Source organism: Lepus europaeus, chromosome 6 (assembly GCF_033115175.1).
Source record: "Lepus europaeus isolate LE1 chromosome 6, mLepTim1.pri, whole genome shotgun sequence".
NCBI classification, from domain to species: domain Eukaryota; kingdom Metazoa; phylum Chordata; class Mammalia; order Lagomorpha; family Leporidae; genus Lepus; species Lepus europaeus.
In genome coordinates this window covers 2,577,817-2,598,070 of record NC_084832.1, presented here as the reverse complement: position 1 = coordinate 2,598,070, position 20,254 = coordinate 2,577,817, and the positions used below count along the sequence as shown (strand labels likewise).

The 20,254-nt window shown below is 59.1% G+C and overlaps 1 protein-coding gene across 6 annotated transcripts in view; it reads right to left on the bottom strand.

The window, feature by feature from the left end:
- CARS2 (cysteinyl-tRNA synthetase 2, mitochondrial) overlaps positions 1-20,254 on the bottom strand; it is a 50,919-nt gene that overhangs the window by 18,088 nt on the left and 12,577 nt on the right. For 5 of the 6 annotated variants that reach the window (XM_062193934.1, XM_062193935.1, XM_062193939.1 and 2 more), the window contains 3 exons: positions 17,521-17,592; positions 17,300-17,405; positions 13,719-13,802 (listed from right to left, as the gene is read on the bottom strand). In XM_062193934.1, coding sequence (XP_062049918.1) covers positions 13,719-13,802; positions 17,300-17,405; positions 17,521-17,592 — 262 coding nt within the window. Of the gene's footprint in view, positions 1-13,718; positions 13,803-16,438; positions 16,631-17,299; positions 17,406-17,520; positions 17,593-20,254 lie in introns of those variants that run through there. The other variant, XM_062193940.1, reaches the window with a different exon arrangement.

The following is a 20,254-nucleotide window of genomic DNA, read 5'->3' as shown; positions in this document are numbered from 1 at the left end:
TTCCAATCCAGCTCTCTGCTATGGCCTGGGAAGGCAGCAGAAGGTGGCCTAAGTGCTTGGGTGCCTGCACCAGGATGGGAGACCTGGAAGAAGCTCCTGGCTCCTGGTTTCAGATCAGCCCAGCTCTGGCTACCATGGATGGAAGACCTTTCTCTCTGCGCCTCTCTGTCTGTAAATCTATCTCTCAAATAAATAAATAAAAATCTTAAAAAAAAAAAAAAAAAAAAGAAAACTGTTGCTGATGCCAGAACACATAACTCCCAGGAGCGCCTCTGCCTCTGTGAGGCCCCGCGCGCATGGAGATCCCGAGGTTTCTGTCCTAGCCCTGGGTGGGCGTGGGGGTGGCAGAGTCAGACCCAGGCCGCTACTGACAGCTGGGCTCCCACTGCACAGCTCACAGGACACGGAGACAGCGCCTGTCCAAATACTGTCCACAAAGACCCAGGACCCCGGCTCTGGGGTTTCTGCCTGTTACTCTTGATTGGTTCCCTCAAATCGTATCATCCGAAAATTGTTTCCAACCTAGTCCTCCACATTTCCTTCTCCAAGGAAAAAGGTGTGGTGGCATGGTGACTGGCTGACACAGACTGGGAAGTCGGGACACAGAAGAGCATGGCACCCCGCTGCGCGTGCACACAGAGCACAACTCGGGAAGGGGACGGAGAACCGGTGAGCGCCCATCTGCCGGGAGAGTGGAGTGCAGACGCACGTGGGAAGACATTTCACTTGCTGTTTAACGTTTATTTGCGGGAACTTCACAAAGTTCATGGGAAATGGAATGAACAGCTTCAGGGTGGGCATCCGGCCTTGCCACTAAGATGCCAGTGAAGACATCGCATCCCATCTGGGAGCCTGGGTGCAGTCCTGGCGCCGCTCCAGTTCCAGCTACCTACGACCGCACACCCTGGGACAGCGACCATGGTGCGTTCCAGTTACGACTACAGACCCTGCGAGACAGCGACCATGGTGCCCCAATTCCAGCTGTCTACGACCGCACACCCTGGGACAGCGACCATGGTGCTCCAATTCCAGCTGTCTACGACCACACACCCTGGGACAGCGACCATGGCGCTCCAATTCCAGCTGTCTACGACCGCACACCCTGCGAGACAGCGACCATGGTGCTCCAATTCCAGCTGTCTACGACCATACACCCTGGGACAGCGACCATGGTGCTCCAATTCCAGCTACCTACGACCGCACACCCTGGGACAGTGACCATGGTGCTCCAATTCCAGCTACCTACGACCGCACACCCTGGGACAGTGACCATGGTGCTCCAGTTCCAGCTTCCTACGACCGCACACCCTGGGACAGCGACCATGGTGCTCCAATTCCAATATCTACGACCACACACCCTGGGACAGCGACCATGGCGCTCCAATTCCAGCTACGACTACAGACCCTGCGAGACAGCGACCATGGTGCCCCAATTCCAGCTGTCTACGACCGCACACCCTGGGACAGCGACCATGGTGTGTTCCAGCTACGACTACAGACCCTGCGAGACAGCGACCATGGTGCCCCAATTCCAGCTACCTACGACCGCACACCCTGGGACAGCGACCATGGCGCTCCAATTCCAGCTGTCTACGACCGCACACCCTGGGACAGCGACCATGGTGCTCCAATTCCAGCTGTCTACGACCATACACCCTGGGACAGCGACCATGGTGCTCCAATTCCAGCTGTCTACGACCACACACCCTGGGACAGCGACCATCATGCTCCAATACCAGCTGCTAACGACCACACACCCTGGGACAGCGACCATGGCGCTCCAATTCCAGCTATCTACGACCACACACCCTGGGACAGCGACCATGGTGCTCCAATTCCAGCTGTCTACGACCACACACCCTGGGACAGCGACCATGGTGCCCCAGTTCCAGCTACCTACGACCGCACACCCTGGGACAGCGACCATGGTGTGTTCCAGCTACGACTACAGACCCTGCGAGACAGCGACCATGGTGCCCCAATTCCAGCTGTCTACGACCGCACACCCTGGGACAGCGACCATGGTGCTCCAATTCCAGCTATCTACGACCGCACACCCTGGGACAGCGACCATGGTGCTCCAGTTCCAGCTACCTACGACCGCACACCCTGGGACAGCGACCATGGTGCTCCAATTCCAGCTATCTACGACCACACACCCTGGGACAGCGACCATGGTGCCCCAATTCCAGCTGTCTACGACCGCACACCCTGCGAGACAGCGACCATGGTGCTCCAATTCCAGCTGTCTACGACCATACACCCTGGGACAGCGACCATGGTGCCCCAATTCCAGCTGTCTACGACCGCACACCCTGGGACAGCGACCATGGTGCTCCAGTTCCAGCTACCTACGACCGCACACCCTGGGACAGCGACCATGGTGCTCCAGTTCCAGCTACCTACGACCGCACACCCTGGGACAGCAACCATGGCGCTCCAATTCCAGCTACGACTACAGACCCTGCGAGACAGCGACCATGGTGCCCCAATTCCAGCTGTCTACGACCGCACACCCTGGGACAGCGACCATGGTGCCCCAATTCCAGCTACCTACGACCGCACACCCTGGGACAGCGACCATGGCGCTCCAATTCCAGCTGTCTACGACCGCACACCCTGGGACAGCGACCATGGCGCTCCAATTCCAGCTGTCTACGACCGCACACCCTGCGAGACAGCGACCATGGTGCTCCAATTCCAGCTGTCTACGACCACACACCCTGGGACAGCGACCATGGTGCTCCAGTTCCAGCTATCTATGACCGCACACCCTGGGACAGCGACCATGGTGTGTTCCAGCTACGACTACAGACCCTGCGAGACAGCGACCATGGTGCCCCAATTCCAGCTGTCTACGACCGCACACCCTGGGACAGCGACCATGGTGCCTCAATTCCAGCTACCTACGACCGCACACCCTGGGACAGCGACCATGGTGCTCCAATTCCAGCTGTCTACGACCGCACACCCTGGGACAGCGACCATGGTGCTCCAATTCCAGCTACCTACGACCACACACCCTGGGACAGCGACCATGGTGCCCCAATTCCAGCTGTCTACGACCGCACACCCTGGGACAGCGACCATGGTGCCTCAATTCCAGCTACCTACGACCACACACCCTGGGACAGCGACCATGGTGCCCCAATTCCAGCTGTCTACGACCGCACACCCTGGGACAGCGACCATGGTGCTCCAGTTCCAGCTACCTACGACCGCACACCCTGGGACAGCGACCATGGTGCTCCAATTCCAGCTATCTACGACCGCACACCCTGGGACAGCGACCATGGTGCTCCAGTTCCAGCTACCTACGACCGCACACCCTGGGACAGCGACCATGGTGCCCCAATTCCAGCTGTCTACGACCGCACACCCTGGGACAGCGACCATGGTGCCCCAATTCCAGCTACCTACGACCGCACACCCTGGGACAGCAACCATGGCGCTCCAATTCCAGCTACGACTACAGACCCTGCGAGACAGCGACCATGGTGCCCCAATTCCAGCTGTCTACGACCGCACACCCTGGGACAGCGACCATGGTGCCCCAATTCCAGCTACCTACGACCGCACACCCTGGGACAGCGACCATGGCGCTCCAATTCCAGCTGTCTACGACCGCACACCCTGCGAGACAGCGACCATGGTGCTCCAATTCCAGCTGTCTACGACCGCACACCCTGGGACAGCGACCATGGTGCTCCAATTCCAGCTACCTACGACCGCACACCCTGGGACAGCGACCATGGTGCTCCAATTCCAGCTACCTACGACCACACATCCTGGGACAGCGACCATGGCGCTCCAATTCCAGCTACGACTACAGACCCTGCGAGACAGCGACCATGGTGCCCCAATTCCAGCTGTCTACGACCGCACACACTGGGACAGCGACCATGGTGCTCCAGTTCCAGCTACCTACGACCGCACACCCTGGGACAGCGACCATGGTGCTCCAGTTCCAGCTACCTACGACCGCACACCCTGGGACAGCGACCATGGTGCGTTCCAGCTACGACTACAGACCCTGTGAGACAGCGACCATGGTGCCCCAATTCCAGCTGTCTACGACCGCACACCCTGGGACAGCGACCATGGTGCCCCAATTCCAGCTGTCTACGACCGCACACCCTGGGACAGAGACCATGGTGCTCCAGTTCCAGCTACCTACGACCGCACATCCTGGGACAGCGACCATGGCGCTCCAATTCCAGCTGTCTACGACCGCACACCCTGCGAGACAGCGACCATGGTGCTCCAATTCCAGCTGTCTACGACCACACACCCTGGGACAGCGACCATGGTGCCCCAATTCCAGCTACCTACGACCGCACACCCTGGGACAGCAACCATGGCGCTCCAATTCCAGCTACGACTACAGACCCTGCGAGACAGCGACCATGGTGCCCCAATTCCAGCTGTCTACGACCGCACACCCTGGGACAGCGACCATGGTGCCCCAATTCCAGCTACCTACGACCGCACACCCTGGGACAGCGACCATGGCGCTCCAATTCCAGCTGTCTACGACCGCACACCCTGGGACAGCGACCATGGCGCTCCAATTCCAGCTGTCTACGACCGCACACCCTGCGAGACAGCGACCATGGTGCTCCAATTCCAGCTGTCTACGACCACACACCCTGGGACAGCGACCATGGTGCTCCAGTTCCAGCTATCTATGACCGCACACCCTGGGACAGCGACCATGGTGTGTTCCAGCTACGACTACAGACCCTGCGAGACAGCGACCATGGTGCCCCAATTCCAGCTGTCTACGACCGCACACCCTGGGACAGCGACCATGGTGCCTCAATTCCAGCTACCTACGACCGCACACCCTGGGACAGCGACCATGGTGCTCCAATTCCAGCTGTCTACGACCGCACACCCTGGGACAGCGACCATGGTGCTCCAATTCCAGCTACCTACGACCGCACACCCTGGGACAGCGACCATGGTGCCTCAATTCCAGCTACCTACGACCACACACCCTGGGACAGCGACCATGGTGCCCCAATTCCAGCTGTCTACGACCGCACACCCTGGGACAGCGACCATGGTGTGTTCCAGCTACGACTACAGACCCTGCGAGACAGCGACCATGGTGCCCCAATTCCAGCTGTCTACGACCGCACACCCTGGGACAGCGACCATGGTGCCCCAATTCCAGCTACCTACGACCGCACACCCTGGGACAGCGACCATGGTGCTCCAGTTCCAGCTACCTACGACCGCACACCCTGGGACAGCGACCATGGTGCCCCAATTCCAGCTGTCTACGACCGCACACCCTGGGACAGCGACCATGGTGCCCCAATTCCAGCTACCTACAACCGCACACCCTGGGACAGCAACCATGGCGCTCCAATTCCAGCTACGACTACAGACCCTGCGAGACAGCGACCATGGTGCCCCAATTCCAGCTGTCTACGACCGCACACCCTGGGACAGCGACCATGGTGCCTCAATTCCAGCTACCTACGACCGCACACCCTGGGACAGCGACCATGGTGCTCCAATTCCAGCTGTCTACGACCGCACACCCTGGGACAGCGAACATGGTGCTCCAATTCCAGCTATCTACGACCACACACCCTGGGACAGCGACCATGGCGCTCCAATTCCAGCTACGACTACAGACCCTGCGAGACAGCGACCATGGTGCCCCAATTCCAGCTGTCTACGACCGCACACCCTGGGACAGCGACCATGGTGCCTCAATTCCAGCTACCTACGACCGCACACCCTGGGACAGCGACCATGGTGCTCCAATTCCAGCTGTCTACGACCACACACCCTGGGACAGTGACCATGGTGCCCCAATGCCAGCTGTCTGCGACCACACACCCTGGGACAGCGACCATGGTGCTCCAGTTCCAGCTATCTACGACCACACACCCTGGGACAGCGACCATGGCGCTCCAATTCCAGCTATCTACGACCACACACCCTGGGACAGCGACCATGGCGCTCCAATTCCAGCTACGACTACAGACCCTGCGAGACAGCGACCATGGTGCCCCAATTCCAGCTATCTACGACCGCACACCCTGGGACAGCGACCATGGTGCTCCAATTCCAGCTACCTACGACCGCACACCCTGGGACAGCGACCATGGTGCTCCAATTCCAGCTACCTACGACCACACATCCTGGGACAGCGACCATGGCGCTCCAATTCCAGCTACGACTACAGACCCTGCGAGACAGCGACCATGGTGCCCCAATTCCAGCTGTCTACGACCGCACACCCTGGGACAGCGACCATGGTGCTCCAGTTCCAGCTACCTACGACCGCACACCCTGGGACAGCGACCATGGTACTCCAGTTCCAGCTACCTACGACCGCACACCCTGGGACAGCGACCATGGTGCGTTCCAGCTACGACTACAGACCCTGTGAGACAGCGACCATGGTGCCCCAATTCCAGCTGTCTACGACCGCACACCCTGGGACAGCGACCATGGTGCCCCAATTCCAGCTGTCTACGACCGCACACCCTGGGACAGCGACCATGGTGCTCCAGTTCCAGCTACCTACGACCGCACACCCTGGGACAGCGACCATTGCGCTCCAATTCCAGCTGTCTACGACCGCACACCCTGCGAGACAGCGACCATGGTGCTCCAATTCCAGCTGTCTACGACCACACACCCTGGGACAGCGACCATGGTGCCCCAATTCCAGCTACCTACGACCGCACACCCTGGGACAGCAACCATGGCGCTCCAATTCCAGCTACGACTACAGACCCTGCGAGACAGCGACCATGGTGCCCCAATTCCAGCTGTCTACGACCGCACACCCTGGGACAGCGACCATGGTGCCCCAATTCCAGCTACCTACGACCGCACACCCTGGGACAGCGACCATGGCGCTCCAATTCCAGCTGTCTACGACCGCACACCCTGGGACAGCGACCATGGTGCCCCAATTCCAGCTACCTACGACCGCACACCCTGGGACAGCAACCATGGCGCTCCAATTCCAGCTACGACTACAGACCCTGCGAGACAGCGACCATGGTGCCCCAATTCCAGCTGTCTACGACCGCACACCCTGGGACAGCGACCATGGTGCCCCAATTCCAGCTACCTACGACCGCACACCCTGGGACAGCGACCATGGCGCTCCAATTCCAGCTGTCTACGACCGCACACCCTGGGACAGCGACCATGGCGCTCCAATTCCAGCTGTCTACGACCGCACACCCTGCGAGACAGCGACCATGGTGCTCCAATTCCAGCTGTCTACGACCACACACCCTGGGACAGCGACCATGGTGCTCCAGTTCCAGCTATCTATGACCGCACACCCTGGGACAGCGACCATGGTGTGTTCCAGCTACGACTACAGACCCTGCGAGACAGCGACCATGGTGCTCCAATTCCAGCTGTCTACGACCGCACACCCTGGGACAGCGACCATGGTGCGTTCCAGCTACGACTACAGACCCTGTGAGACAGCGACCATGGTGCCCCAATTCCAGCTGTCTACGACCGCACACCCTGGGACAGCGACCATGGTGCCCCAATTCCAGCTGTCTACGACCGCACACCCTGGGACAGAGACCATGGTGCTCCAGTTCCAGCTACCTACGACCGCACATCCTGGGACAGCGACCATGGCGCTCCAATTCCAGCTGTCTACGACCGCACACCCTGCGAGACAGCGACCATGGTGCTCCAATTCCAGCTGTCTACGACCACACACCCTGGGACAGCGACCATGGTGCCCCAATTCCAGCTACCTACGACCGCACACCCTGGGACAGCAACCATGGCGCTCCAATTCCAGCTACGACTACAGACCCTGCGAGACAGCGACCATGGTGCCCCAATTCCAGCTGTCTACGACCGCACACCCTGGGACAGCGACCATGGTGCCCCAATTCCAGCTACCTACGACCGCACACCCTGGGACAGCGACCATGGCGCTCCAATTCCAGCTGTCTACGACCGCACACCCTGGGACAGCGACCATGGCGCTCCAATTCCAGCTGTCTACGACCGCACACCCTGCGAGACAGCGACCATGGTGCTCCAATTCCAGCTGTCTACGACCACACACCCTGGGACAGCGACCATGGTGCTCCAGTTCCAGCTATCTATGACCGCACACCCTGGGACAGCGACCATGGTGTGTTCCAGCTACGACTACAGACCCTGCGAGACAGCGACCATGGTGCCCCAATTCCAGCTGTCTACGACCGCACACCCTGGGACAGCGACCATGGTGCCTCAATTCCAGCTACCTACGACCGCACACCCTGGGACAGCGACCATGGTGCTCCAATTCCAGCTGTCTACGACCGCACACCCTGGGACAGCGACCATGGTGCTCCAATTCCAGCTACCTACGACCGCACACCCTGGGACAGCGACCATGGTGCCTCAATTCCAGCTACCTACGACCACACACCCTGGGACAGCGACCATGGTGCCCCAATTCCAGCTGTCTACGACCGCACACCCTGGGACAGCGACCATGGTGTGTTCCAGCTACGACTACAGACCCTGCGAGACAGCGACCATGGTGCCCCAATTCCAGCTGTCTACGACCGCACACCCTGGGACAGCGACCATGGTGCTCCAATTCCAGCTATCTACGACCGCACACCCTGGGACAGCGACCATGGTGCTCCAGTTCCAGCTACCTACGACCGCACACCCTGGGACAGCGACCATGGTGCCCCAATTCCAGCTGTCTACGACCGCACACCCTGGGACAGCGACCATGGTGCCCCAATTCCAGCTACCTACAACCGCACACCCTGGGACAGCAACCATGGCGCTCCAATTCCAGCTACGACTACAGACCCTGCGAGACAGCGACCATGGTGCCCCAATTCCAGCTGTCTACGACCGCACACCCTGGGACAGCGACCATGGTGCCTCAATTCCAGCTACCTACGACCGCACACCCTGGGACAGCGACCATGGTGCTCCAATTCCAGCTGTCTACGACCGCACACCCTGGGACAGCGAACATGGTGCTCCAATTCCAGCTATCTACGACCACACACCCTGGGACAGCGACCATGGCGCTCCAATTCCAGCTACGACTACAGACCCTGCGAGACAGCGACCATGGTGCCCCAATTCCAGCTGTCTACGACCGCACACCCTGGGACAGCGACCATGGTGCCTCAATTCCAGCTACCTACGACCGCACACCCTGGGACAGCGACCATGGTGCTCCAATTCCAGCTGTCTACGACCACACACCCTGGGACAGTGACCATGGTGCCCCAATGCCAGCTGTCTGCGACCACACACCCTGGGACAGCGACCATGGTGCTCCAGTTCCAGCTATCTACGACCACACACCCTGGGACAGCGACCATGGCGCTCCAATTCCAGCTATCTACGACCACACACCCTGGGACAGCGACCATGGCGCTCCAATTCCAGCTACGACTACAGACCCTGCGAGACAGCGACCATGGTGCCCCAATTCCAGCTATCTACGACCGCACACCCTGGGACAGCGACCATGGTGCTCCAATTCCAGCTACCTACGACCGCACACCCTGGGACAGCGACCATGGTGCTCCAATTCCAGCTACCTACGACCACACATCCTGGGACAGCGACCATGGCGCTCCAATTCCAGCTACGACTACAGACCCTGCGAGACAGCGACCATGGTGCCCCAATTCCAGCTGTCTACGACCGCACACCCTGGGACAGCGACCATGGTGCTCCAGTTCCAGCTACCTACGACCGCACACCCTGGGACAGCGACCATGGTGCTCCAGTTCCAGCTACCTACGACCGCACACCCTGGGACAGCGACCATGGTGCGTTCCAGCTACGACTACAGACCCTGTGAGACAGCGACCATGGTGCCCCAATTCCAGCTGTCTACGACCGCACACCCTGGGACAGCGACCATGGTGCCCCAATTCCAGCTGTCTACGACCGCACACCCTGGGACAGCGACCATGGTGCTCCAGTTCCAGCTACCTACGACCGCACACCCTGGGACAGCAACCATGGCGCTCCAATTCCAGCTGTCTACGACCGCACACCCTGCGAGACAGCGACCATGGTGCTCCAATTCCAGCTGTCTACGACCACACACCCTGGGACAGCGACCATGGTGCCCCAATTCCAGCTACCTACGACCGCACACCCTGGGACAGCAACCATGGCGCTCCAATTCCAGCTACGACTACAGACCCTGCGAGACAGCGACCATGGTGCCCCAATTCCAGCTGTCTACGACCGCACACCCTGGGACAGCGACCATGGTGCCCCAATTCCAGCTACCTACGACCGCACACCCTGGGACAGCGACCATGGCGCTCCAATTCCAGCTGTCTACGACCGCACACCCTGGGACAGCGACCATGGTGCCCCAATTCCAGCTACCTACGACCGCACACCCTGGGACAGCAACCATGGCGCTCCAATTCCAGCTACGACTACAGACCCTGCGAGACAGCGACCATGGTGCCCCAATTCCAGCTGTCTACGACCGCACACCCTGGGACAGCGACCATGGTGCCCCAATTCCAGCTACCTACGACCGCACACCCTGGGACAGCGACCATGGCGCTCCAATTCCAGCTGTCTACGACCGCACACCCTGGGACAGCGACCATGGCGCTCCAATTCCAGCTGTCTACGACCGCACACCCTGCGAGACAGCGACCATGGTGCTCCAATTCCAGCTGTCTACGACCACACACCCTGGGACAGCGACCATGGTGCTCCAGTTCCAGCTATCTATGACCGCACACCCTGGGACAGCGACCATGGTGTGTTCCAGCTACGACTACAGACCCTGCGAGACAGCGACCATGGTGCCCCAATTCCAGCTGTCTACGACCGCACACCCTGGGACAGCGACCATGGTGCCTCAATTCCAGCTACCTACGACCGCACACCCTGGGACAGCGACCATGGTGCTCCAATTCCAGCTGTCTACGACCGCACACCCTGGGACAGCGACCATGGTGCCTCAATTCCAGCTACCTACGACCACACACCCTGGGACAGCGACCATGGTGCCCCAATTCCAGCTGTCTACGACCGCACACCCTGGGACAGCGACCATGGTGTGTTCCAGCTACGACTACAGACCCTGCGAGACAGCGACCATGGTGCCCCAATTCCAGCTGTCTACGACCGCACACCCTGGGACAGCGACCATGGTGCTCCAATTCCAGCTATCTACGACCGCACACCCTGGGACAGCGACCATGGTGCTCCAGTTCCAGCTACCTACGACCGCACACCCTGGGACAGCGACCATGGTGCCCCAATTCCAGCTGTCTACGACCGCACACCCTGGGACAGCGACCATGGTGCCCCAATTCCAGCTACCTACGACCGCACACCCTGGGACAGCAACCATGGCGCTCCAATTCCAGCTACGACTACAGACCCTGCGAGACAGCGACCATGGTGCCCCAATTCCAGCTGTCTACGACCGCACACCCTGGGACAGCGACCATGGTGCTCCAGTTCCAGCTACCTACGACCGCACACCCTGGGACAGCGACCATGGTGCCTCAATTCCAGCTACCTACGACCGCACACCCTGGGACAGCGACCATGGTGCTCCAATTCCAGCTGTCTACGACCGCACACCCTGGGACAGCGACCATGGTGCTCCAGTTCCAGCTACCTACGACCGCACACCCTGGGACAGCGACCATGGTGCCTCAATTCCAGCTACCTACGACCGCACACCCTGGGACAGCGACCATGGTGCTCCAATTCCAGCTGTCTACGACCGCACACCCTGGGACAGCGACCATGGTGCTCCAATTCCAGCTGTCTACGACCACACACCCTGGGACAGCGACCATGGCGCTCCAATTCCAGCTACGACTACAGACCCTGCGAGACAGCGACCATGGTGCCCCAATTCCAGCTGTCTACGACCGCACACCCTGGGACAGCGACCATGGTGCCTCAATTCCAGCTACCTACGACCGCACACCCTGGGACAGCGACCATGGTGCTCCAATTCCAGCTGTCTACGACCACACACCCTGGGACAGTGACCATGGTGCCCCAATTCCAGCTGTCTGCGACCACACACCCTGGGACAGCGACCATGGTGCTCCAGTTCCAGCTGTCTACGACCGCACACCCTGGGACAGTGACCATGGTGTGTTCCAGCTACGACTACAGACCCTGCGAGACAGCAACCATGGTGCCCCAATTCCAGCTACCTACGACCACACATCCTGGGACAGCGACCATGGCGCTCCAATTCCAGCTGTCTACGACCGCACACCCTGGGACAGCGACCATGGTGCCTCAATTCCAGCTATCTACGACCGCACACCCTGGGACAGCAACCATGGTGCTCCAGTTCCAGCTATGACTACAGACCCTGCGAGACGGCAACCACGGCACTCCAATTCCAGTTATGACCACACACCCTGCTATACGGCGACCATATGGTGCTCCAATTCCAGCTATGACCACACACCCTGCCAGACAGCGACCATGGTGCTCCAGTTCCAGCTACCTACGACCGCACACCCTGGGACAGCGACCATGGTGCTCCAATTCCAGCTATGACCACATATCCTGCGAGACAGCGACCATGGTGTTCCAGTTCCAGCTATGACCACACACCCTGCGAGACAGTGACCACAGAGCTGCCCCAATTCCAGCTATCCACAACCGCACACTCTGCGAGACGGTGACCATGGCTCAGGTGGATAGGCCCCAGCTACCCGCATGGGAGACTGGATCACACACCTGGCTTCCGCCTGACCCAGCCCCAGCTGTGGTGGGCATTTGGGGAGTGTATCAGCACATGGGAGCTCTCTTTCCCTGCACCTGATAATAACACTAAAGGAAAAAGGGACAGGCATCATAGCAGAGTGGGTGAAGCCACCACTTGGGATACGGGGTACCCTCGTCCAACATCAGAGTGCCTGGGTTCCAGGCTGAGCTTCTCTGCTCCTAACCCAGCTTCCTGCCAACAGCCCGGGAGGCAGCCAGTGACAGCCCAAGAACTTGATTCCCTGCCTCTCGGCTTTGGCCCAGCCCAGCCCCGGCCGGCTGTCAGGGGCATGTGGATAGATCTCTGTCTCTCTCTCTTCCTTTATGTGTCACTCTTTCAAATAAATAAAGGTAAGTTTATTTTGGTGTTAAAAATTTTGAAACTCACACGGTTTTTCAAAAACCTACTTTTCGGGGCTGGCGCTGTGGCGTAGTGGGTAAAACCACCGCCTGCAATGCCGGCATCCCACATAGGTACTGGTTCGAGGCCTGGCTGCTCCACTTCTGATCCGGCTCTCTGCTATGGCCTGGGAGAGCAGAAGATGGCCAAAGTCCTTAGGCCCTAGCACCCACGTGCTGGGAGACCCAGCATCTGGGTCTCCATGTGGGAGACCCAGAAGAAGCTCCAGGCTCCGGGCTTTGGATTGGTACAGCTCCGGCCACTGTGGCCATTTGGGGAGTAAACCAGCAGATGGAAGACCTCCCGCTCCCTCTCCCTTTCTCTCTCTCTGCCTCTGCAAAAATAAATAAATCTTTAAAAAAAAAAAAAAAAACCACTTTTCATGAACTTTATGAAGACCCGTCCTACTCCACAATTCTCAGAGGCACCGAACTACATTTCAAGCACGGCTGTGATGGGCGCATGCCCAGTGTCACCCCGTCAGAATGGAGGCCTGCTTCCAGATCTCCCCTCCCCAGACCTGAGAGGCAAGGCAGGGGCCGTGCCAACTCACCTGGCTCTGCAGCCGGAGTGGGGACCTCACCGACGAGTGCGCCGTACTTGTCTCCTCGGGACCTCAGAGCGAAGTAGACGTTGCCTGTTTTACAAAGGGGATCGAGAATTGGCAGCTTCTCAGCCTGAGACGGCAGCCTGTGTGCAAGCACAGCCTCGAGCAAGGCGTCAGCATGTAAATGCGGAGGCCGGCTTTTGGCCTGCACTGGTTCCGTCTCACAGCGCTGCCACACCAGTAAAAACCACAGCAGTACGTTGTAGAACACAGTCTGGCACAGCATGAAGCAGGGACGTGCAAACACGGCCCTGAGTTCCTTGTGAACTGTGGAGACGCCGCTTTGCAACGAGGAGCAGGAAAGCAGGTGCATTGCCCGACCCACCGGCCTCATGCGGCTCTCGGGCTTCATGCCGGGCCCACGTCACCCACGGCACCGAGGCTCCATCAGGCATCTTCTCAGAGCCCCTCCTGGTCAGGGCTGGACTCAACGACCCTCTCAGCAAGTCCCAGGGCTGCCCACAAGCCTGTGCACGCATTCCAGACTGAGGTCAGGGATGACCCTTGCCAGGACCACTGTGGAGCTAAGGCTGACCGGGGCCACTTGCGACTATGAAGCGCAAGCCCACAGCCCTGAGAAGGCAAAGTAGTGGGTGATCCCGTGAGGCTGGTGCCCTGCCCTTGCAGGAGGTGGAGAGGCCATGGCGTGCCATGCCTCCCAGGAGGGGCCCCGCTGCCCAGCTACTGGCAGGTGGCGGAAGCCCCAGGCACATTTCCCCCCACCCCAGCCTTCTGCCAATCAGGTAAACTGCTCCTGGGTGTGGCCCAGGCCCACCTGCAAAGCGACCCTAGCTACATGACCTGCAAACTGATCGGAGAGGCATGTTGGCGCCAGTGTCGGTTCTGTCCTATAGTTCGTGTCACTCTGAATCAGTTACGCCCCTTCTGCCTGCCCTTTAAAATGTACGCGTGGTTGTTGGTAGAGAGGCCGTGTTCACCGAAGCCTGTCCCCGGGGCTTCTTCTCACCCCACTCTCCCTGACAGCCCGAGTTCTGAGCAGCAGCCCTGCTTCCCTGAGGCCCCGGTCCCCAGGAGGCAGGTGGTGCACGTGCAGGCTGTGAGGATGGACGTCAGCTCTCAGCCCGTCACTCAGCAGCCATGAGCCACACGTAGCCACCTCAAGGGCCCCAGCAAGGGGTGCAACTTGGAAGCTCTCAAGTTTAGAACTCTGAGTCTTCACGTTCATGGGCACAGTCACTAATTCTTACCTGTGCTGCCCTTAGTGGGGACTGGCACTGAGCGGGTCACTGTAGGACCCAGGAGGCTCTGCACCGGCACCTGGGATGCCACAGGCTCCCTAGGAAGGGCTCACTGAGGGGGACAAGGGGCAGGCGAACCCAGAGACCTGCTCTCCCCCAGGGTGGGACTCCCCCGTGCTGAGCTGGACGCGCGTGCTGCCGCCTGCTAAGCCCACACGAGCTCTGCAGGGAAGACAGAGACCACCGGAGGTGGCAGGAACAGTGTCCCTTGCGTGCGTGGTACCACTCCACAATCAGTTCAAAGGTCAAATACAGCCAAGTCCCTGTGGAGTCGTCGCAAAGTCCAAATTGCTGGCGTCTGAGTGAATGTGGGTGTGCCCTGAAGTGGTTATACTGGCATTAAAATGTGTGACGAGCCACGGCAGTGAGCTGACAGGGTCACTGCTAAAGCCACAGGATGAGCAGCCAGCTCGCTCCCTTGCACGTCGTGCCTCAAGTTAGACCTGCAGACACAGGCTCACAGTTGGTACCGACAGCGAGCACGGCAGCCCAGGCGCACCGGCTGCCATGTGAGGGTCCCTCACCCTCCGCTCGAGAGCCCGGACAGGACTCACGGCAGCCAGGGGCACACAGCCTGCTGTGGGGTTTCTGCAGGGCAATTACCCAGGATGTCAGCAGCTGCACACCCGTGGCCCTGGGCTAGGGCCTCCAGTAACATGAAAGGTTTCTCTGGCCTGAGAACTCATCGTCCAGCTGGGACAAAACCGGAGGAGGTCGCCAGGCAAACTAAGGTAGCACAGCACCGGCCGCCGGGTGCACGGTCCAGGCAGACATCACGGGCGGCGGCAGACGGTGCGACCTTCACGGGGAGATGAGTCTCCGGTTAACGGGTAGGAGGATTTAGATGACAGACTAGGAAAGGGAGGCACGGCGGATTCAGTGCCCAGCCACGGCAGCGGCCTAACGCCAGGATGCCAGTGTTACCCTGCCGTAAGACAGAGCCACCAGGCTTACCAGTAGGAAGTGGCGGCACAAACCCGGACACGAGGGGGTCCGTAAGACAACTGAACGGATCAGGCTCTTAGAAAGGGGACGGGAGGGGAAGAAGGGGGCAGACTGCTGCAGATCAAAGGAACTAAAGAAGAAGGTGTTTGGCACAGCACTGGGACACCTGCGTCCCACATCCCAGTGCCTGGGTGACACTCCAAGCCCCATCCCCAACCCCAGCTTCCCGCCTCTGTGCACCCTGGGAGGCAGCAGGAAATGGCTCAGTAGTTGGGTCCCTGCTCATGTGGGAGACCCAGAGTGAGCTCTGGACCCCTGGCTTTGGCCTTTCCCAGCCCTGGCCGCTGCGGGCGTTTGAGCAGTGAACCAACAGATCCAAGAGCTCTGTCTGTCTGCCTGTCTGTCTCTGCCTTTCAAATAAGTAAATGAATGAGCAAGAGACACACACACACAGAGACTGACCAGAAAGACGTATTTTGAATGCACAGCCTTGCTTGACAGGCAGGGGGCAGCCGGCCATCGAAGAGATCTGGAGGGTGGCTGAGCAATGACCGCAGAGGGACAGGGAGGCCCCCGGAGCTGCTGTCTCGGGTTGATGACGACACTGGGGTCCTTCCATTCAGGGACGTGTGCTGCCTCCCCGATGAACAAACCCTGCACCGCAGAGAAGGACTGGGCTAGCCCCTACCAAGAGGGGGCAGCCTGTCCTGCTTGTGTCCCAGTTCTTTGTTATGAGAATTCCTTCCTTCCTTTTTCTTTTTTTTTTTAAGATTTATTTGTTTGAAAGGTAGACTTACAGAGGGACAGACATCTTCCATCTGTTGGTTCACTCCCCAATGGCCACGAAGGCTGGGGCCGGCCCAGGCTGAAGCCAGGAGCCAGGAACTCCATCTGGGTCTCCCACGTGGCCGGCAGGGGCTCAAACACTTGCACCATCCTCCACAGCTGTCCCAGGCGCACCAGCAGGGAGCTGGGTCGGAAGTGGAGCAGCCAGGACTCCAGCTGGCGCCCACATGGGATGCTGGTGCTGCAGGCAGTGGCCTAGCCCTATTAACAATGCCCGCCCCTACTAGGAGAATTCCCAAACAAAGCTGAAAGACAACCGTGGTGAACACCAACCATGGAGCCCAAGGGGTCCCCAAGATGGGCCTCCCACACCACTTCAAGTGTGGTGAGCGCCTGCAGGAGGAGCAACTGGGCAGGCTGCAGACACTACACGGCGGAACCCGGCAGTCCTGCCAAGGACGGGACGCCCGGCCCACCCCACAGCTCACGCTGCCGCTGGTGTCGCCCACCGCCCAGCCTCAACTATGGAAATCCTACCTTTGGCCGTCGAGTACGCGTGCCCCCGGGCAATTATTCCTTCGATGAAAGAAATTATCTGAGGAATATTTTCCGTCACCCTCACGTACACAGTGGGCGGCAGGACCTACAGGAAGCAGGGAGACACGGCCGTGTTTCTGCGGTTCTGGGGTGCAGGGGGCCCCGCCGCCCCCGCCCTGCTGTCGCAGCAGGATACCGCAGGACAGCGGCTACACGCTCACCTTCAGGGCTGCCATGTCTTGCTTGAAATCTTCTTCATAAAGAGCGGCCAGGGCAGCGGGTGAGATCTGCATCTACAGATACGGGAAACAGGCACCACCCTGACACGCGAGGCTTCGCACTGCGGATCGCCCAAACAATCCATGAGCCACCAGACTCAGCCAGCTGTGTGCCAGACTCTGCCCTGGCCGCCACACACACGCACAGTGTGCATACACATATGCAGACAGCACATGCATACACAACGCACACAACACACAAACACGTGTACTGCTGTGTACACACATGAACACACACACAGGGGCACACAGCACCCACAACATATACTCACACATGTGTACATGTACATACACAGATATGCATACACAACACATACACATGTGTACTGCTTGTGTATACACATGAATACACACACATGTGCACACAGGGGCACACAGCACCCACAACATATACTCATGTGTACAACATGTACAGACACAGATATGCATACACACAACACATACACATTATCGCATATACACTCATGCACACATGCACAGGAGCACATGTACACACATGATCACACACACACATGATCATATGTAGACACACACCTGCACACACACAGTGAAATGGGACTCCCGTTTCATGGCAGAGGAAATCTCCACTCTGGAACATTACAGAACTTCCTCAATTTCTCAGCGAGATGAGGGGGTGGCCAGCTGCCCGTGCCCCCAGCCCAGGCATCATCCCAGACACCGTAACCGGCAGGGACAACAGGCAGCTGAGTGTTGCTGCCTCTGGAAATCAGTGCTCCCCGTCTCCCAGCACACCTGGCAACAATCTCCACTGAGAATCCCTCGGCTGCCCTGAGGGTGCAGCTCTAAGTGGGGAAGACGAGGCCGAAAGGAGTTACAGGTGCAGAGCTGAGACAGCGCCAGTGAGGGCTGTGCTCCCACACACACTGTCCCATTGCCGGGCACAGCTCAGAGGCCCAAAAATCAGCTAACTCACGTACACACAAAGAGCAGGCAACAAAGCCTACAGTGTCTTCTTGCGGCCGGCCTGGATCCAGCACTGTGCGACCGGGAACCTGAAGATCCGTAGACTGCTTGACTTGCCTTGTTTCTCTGCACAGTAACTCACGAACTGGCCCCCACGTGGGATGCAGCACTGCAGGCCGTGGCTTTACTCGCCACGCCACAGCACTGGTCCCAGTGTTTTGTATTTCTGAATCTCTTCACAAAGTGGTTTTCCAAAGTGGGACTCCACTTCCAGTCCAGCTCTCTGCTATGGCCTGGGAAAACAGCAGCTGCTGGCCCAAGGACCAGCCATGTGGGAGACCCAGATGGAGTTCCAGGCTCCTGGCTTTGGCCTGGCCCAGTCCTGGCCACTGCAGCCATCTGGGGAATGAATCAGTGGATGGAAGATCGCTCTCTGCCTTTCAAATAAATAAACCTTTTTTTAAGAAAAAAAAAAAAAAAGAACCTTAAAATTAATCTCTCGGGTTCTAAATGGAACCACCACATACACACACACGAGAACACATGTGTGCATACAATCATACATGGGAACACACAGACATCCTCTGGCACGGCTGACCACAGCGAAGCTGCCCAAACACCCAGCCCTCCCTTCCAACATGGCTTCTGTGGCTCCCGTAGCATCACAGCATGTGACGCGCAGCTAGCCACCACGTGGGACGCTTGCCCTGCTGACACTGGAGTGCCTGGGTTCCATCCCAATTCCAGCTGCCTGCTAACGTGTGCCCAGCTGCCTGCTAACGCGTGCCCAGCTGCCTGCTAACGTGTGCCCAGCTGCCTGCTAACGCGTGCCCAGCTGCCTGCTAACGCGTGCCCAGCCGCCTGCTAACGTGTGCCCAGCTGCCTGCTAACGTGTGCCCAGCCGCCTGCTAACGTGTGCCCAGCTGCCTGCTAACGTGTGCCCAGCTGCCTGCTAACGTGTACCCTGGCAGGCAGCAGGCGATGGCTCAGGTCCTTGGGTTCCTTCCACCCATGTGGGAGACTCAGACTGTCCCAGCTCCTAGCTTCAGCCCTGCCCAGCCCCCACCGTTGTGGGCATTTGAGGAATATTCTAGTGGGTGGAAGATCTGTGTCTCTCTGCCCTTCAAATAGAATGAAAATCAGTGAAATTTTAAAAAACTTTACAACGAGTAGTGGAACAGATAGCATGAGAGGTACTGGGAACACCAGCATCCCAGATATCCAAGGGTGAAGAAGGGATGGAGACGACGTGGCCCGTCCACATGGTGGCCAGTGCCCATATCTCAGCCCCGACACACGCCATAGCACTGTGATCCTGGGGGCCACGACACTCAGGAAGTCAGTCATTCCTGGGAGGCTCCCAGGTTGTCACACTCAGAGACCGGGAGCAGCGTGGGGGCTGCCAGGGGTGGGGCAGAGTTCCAGAGACACACGCAGGACAAGGTAAGGCACCTAATGTCACCTGAAAACGGTTAAGGCGGCAACTCGGACGTGACGGGATTTTTAAGGATGGCTTACAAAGACCAAAAAATTACCATTCACATCAAAAGCAGGTCAGGGCCAGCGCTGTGGCGCAATGGGTTAAGCTGCCACCTGCAATGCTGGCATTCCACACGCGTGCTGCCCGGCTGCTCCACTTCGGTACAGCCCCTGCTAATGCGCCTGGGAACACAGCGAGGACAGCTCAAGTACTTGGACCCCTGCCACCCATGTGGGACCCGGATGGAGTCCCAGGTTCCAGGCTTTGATCTGG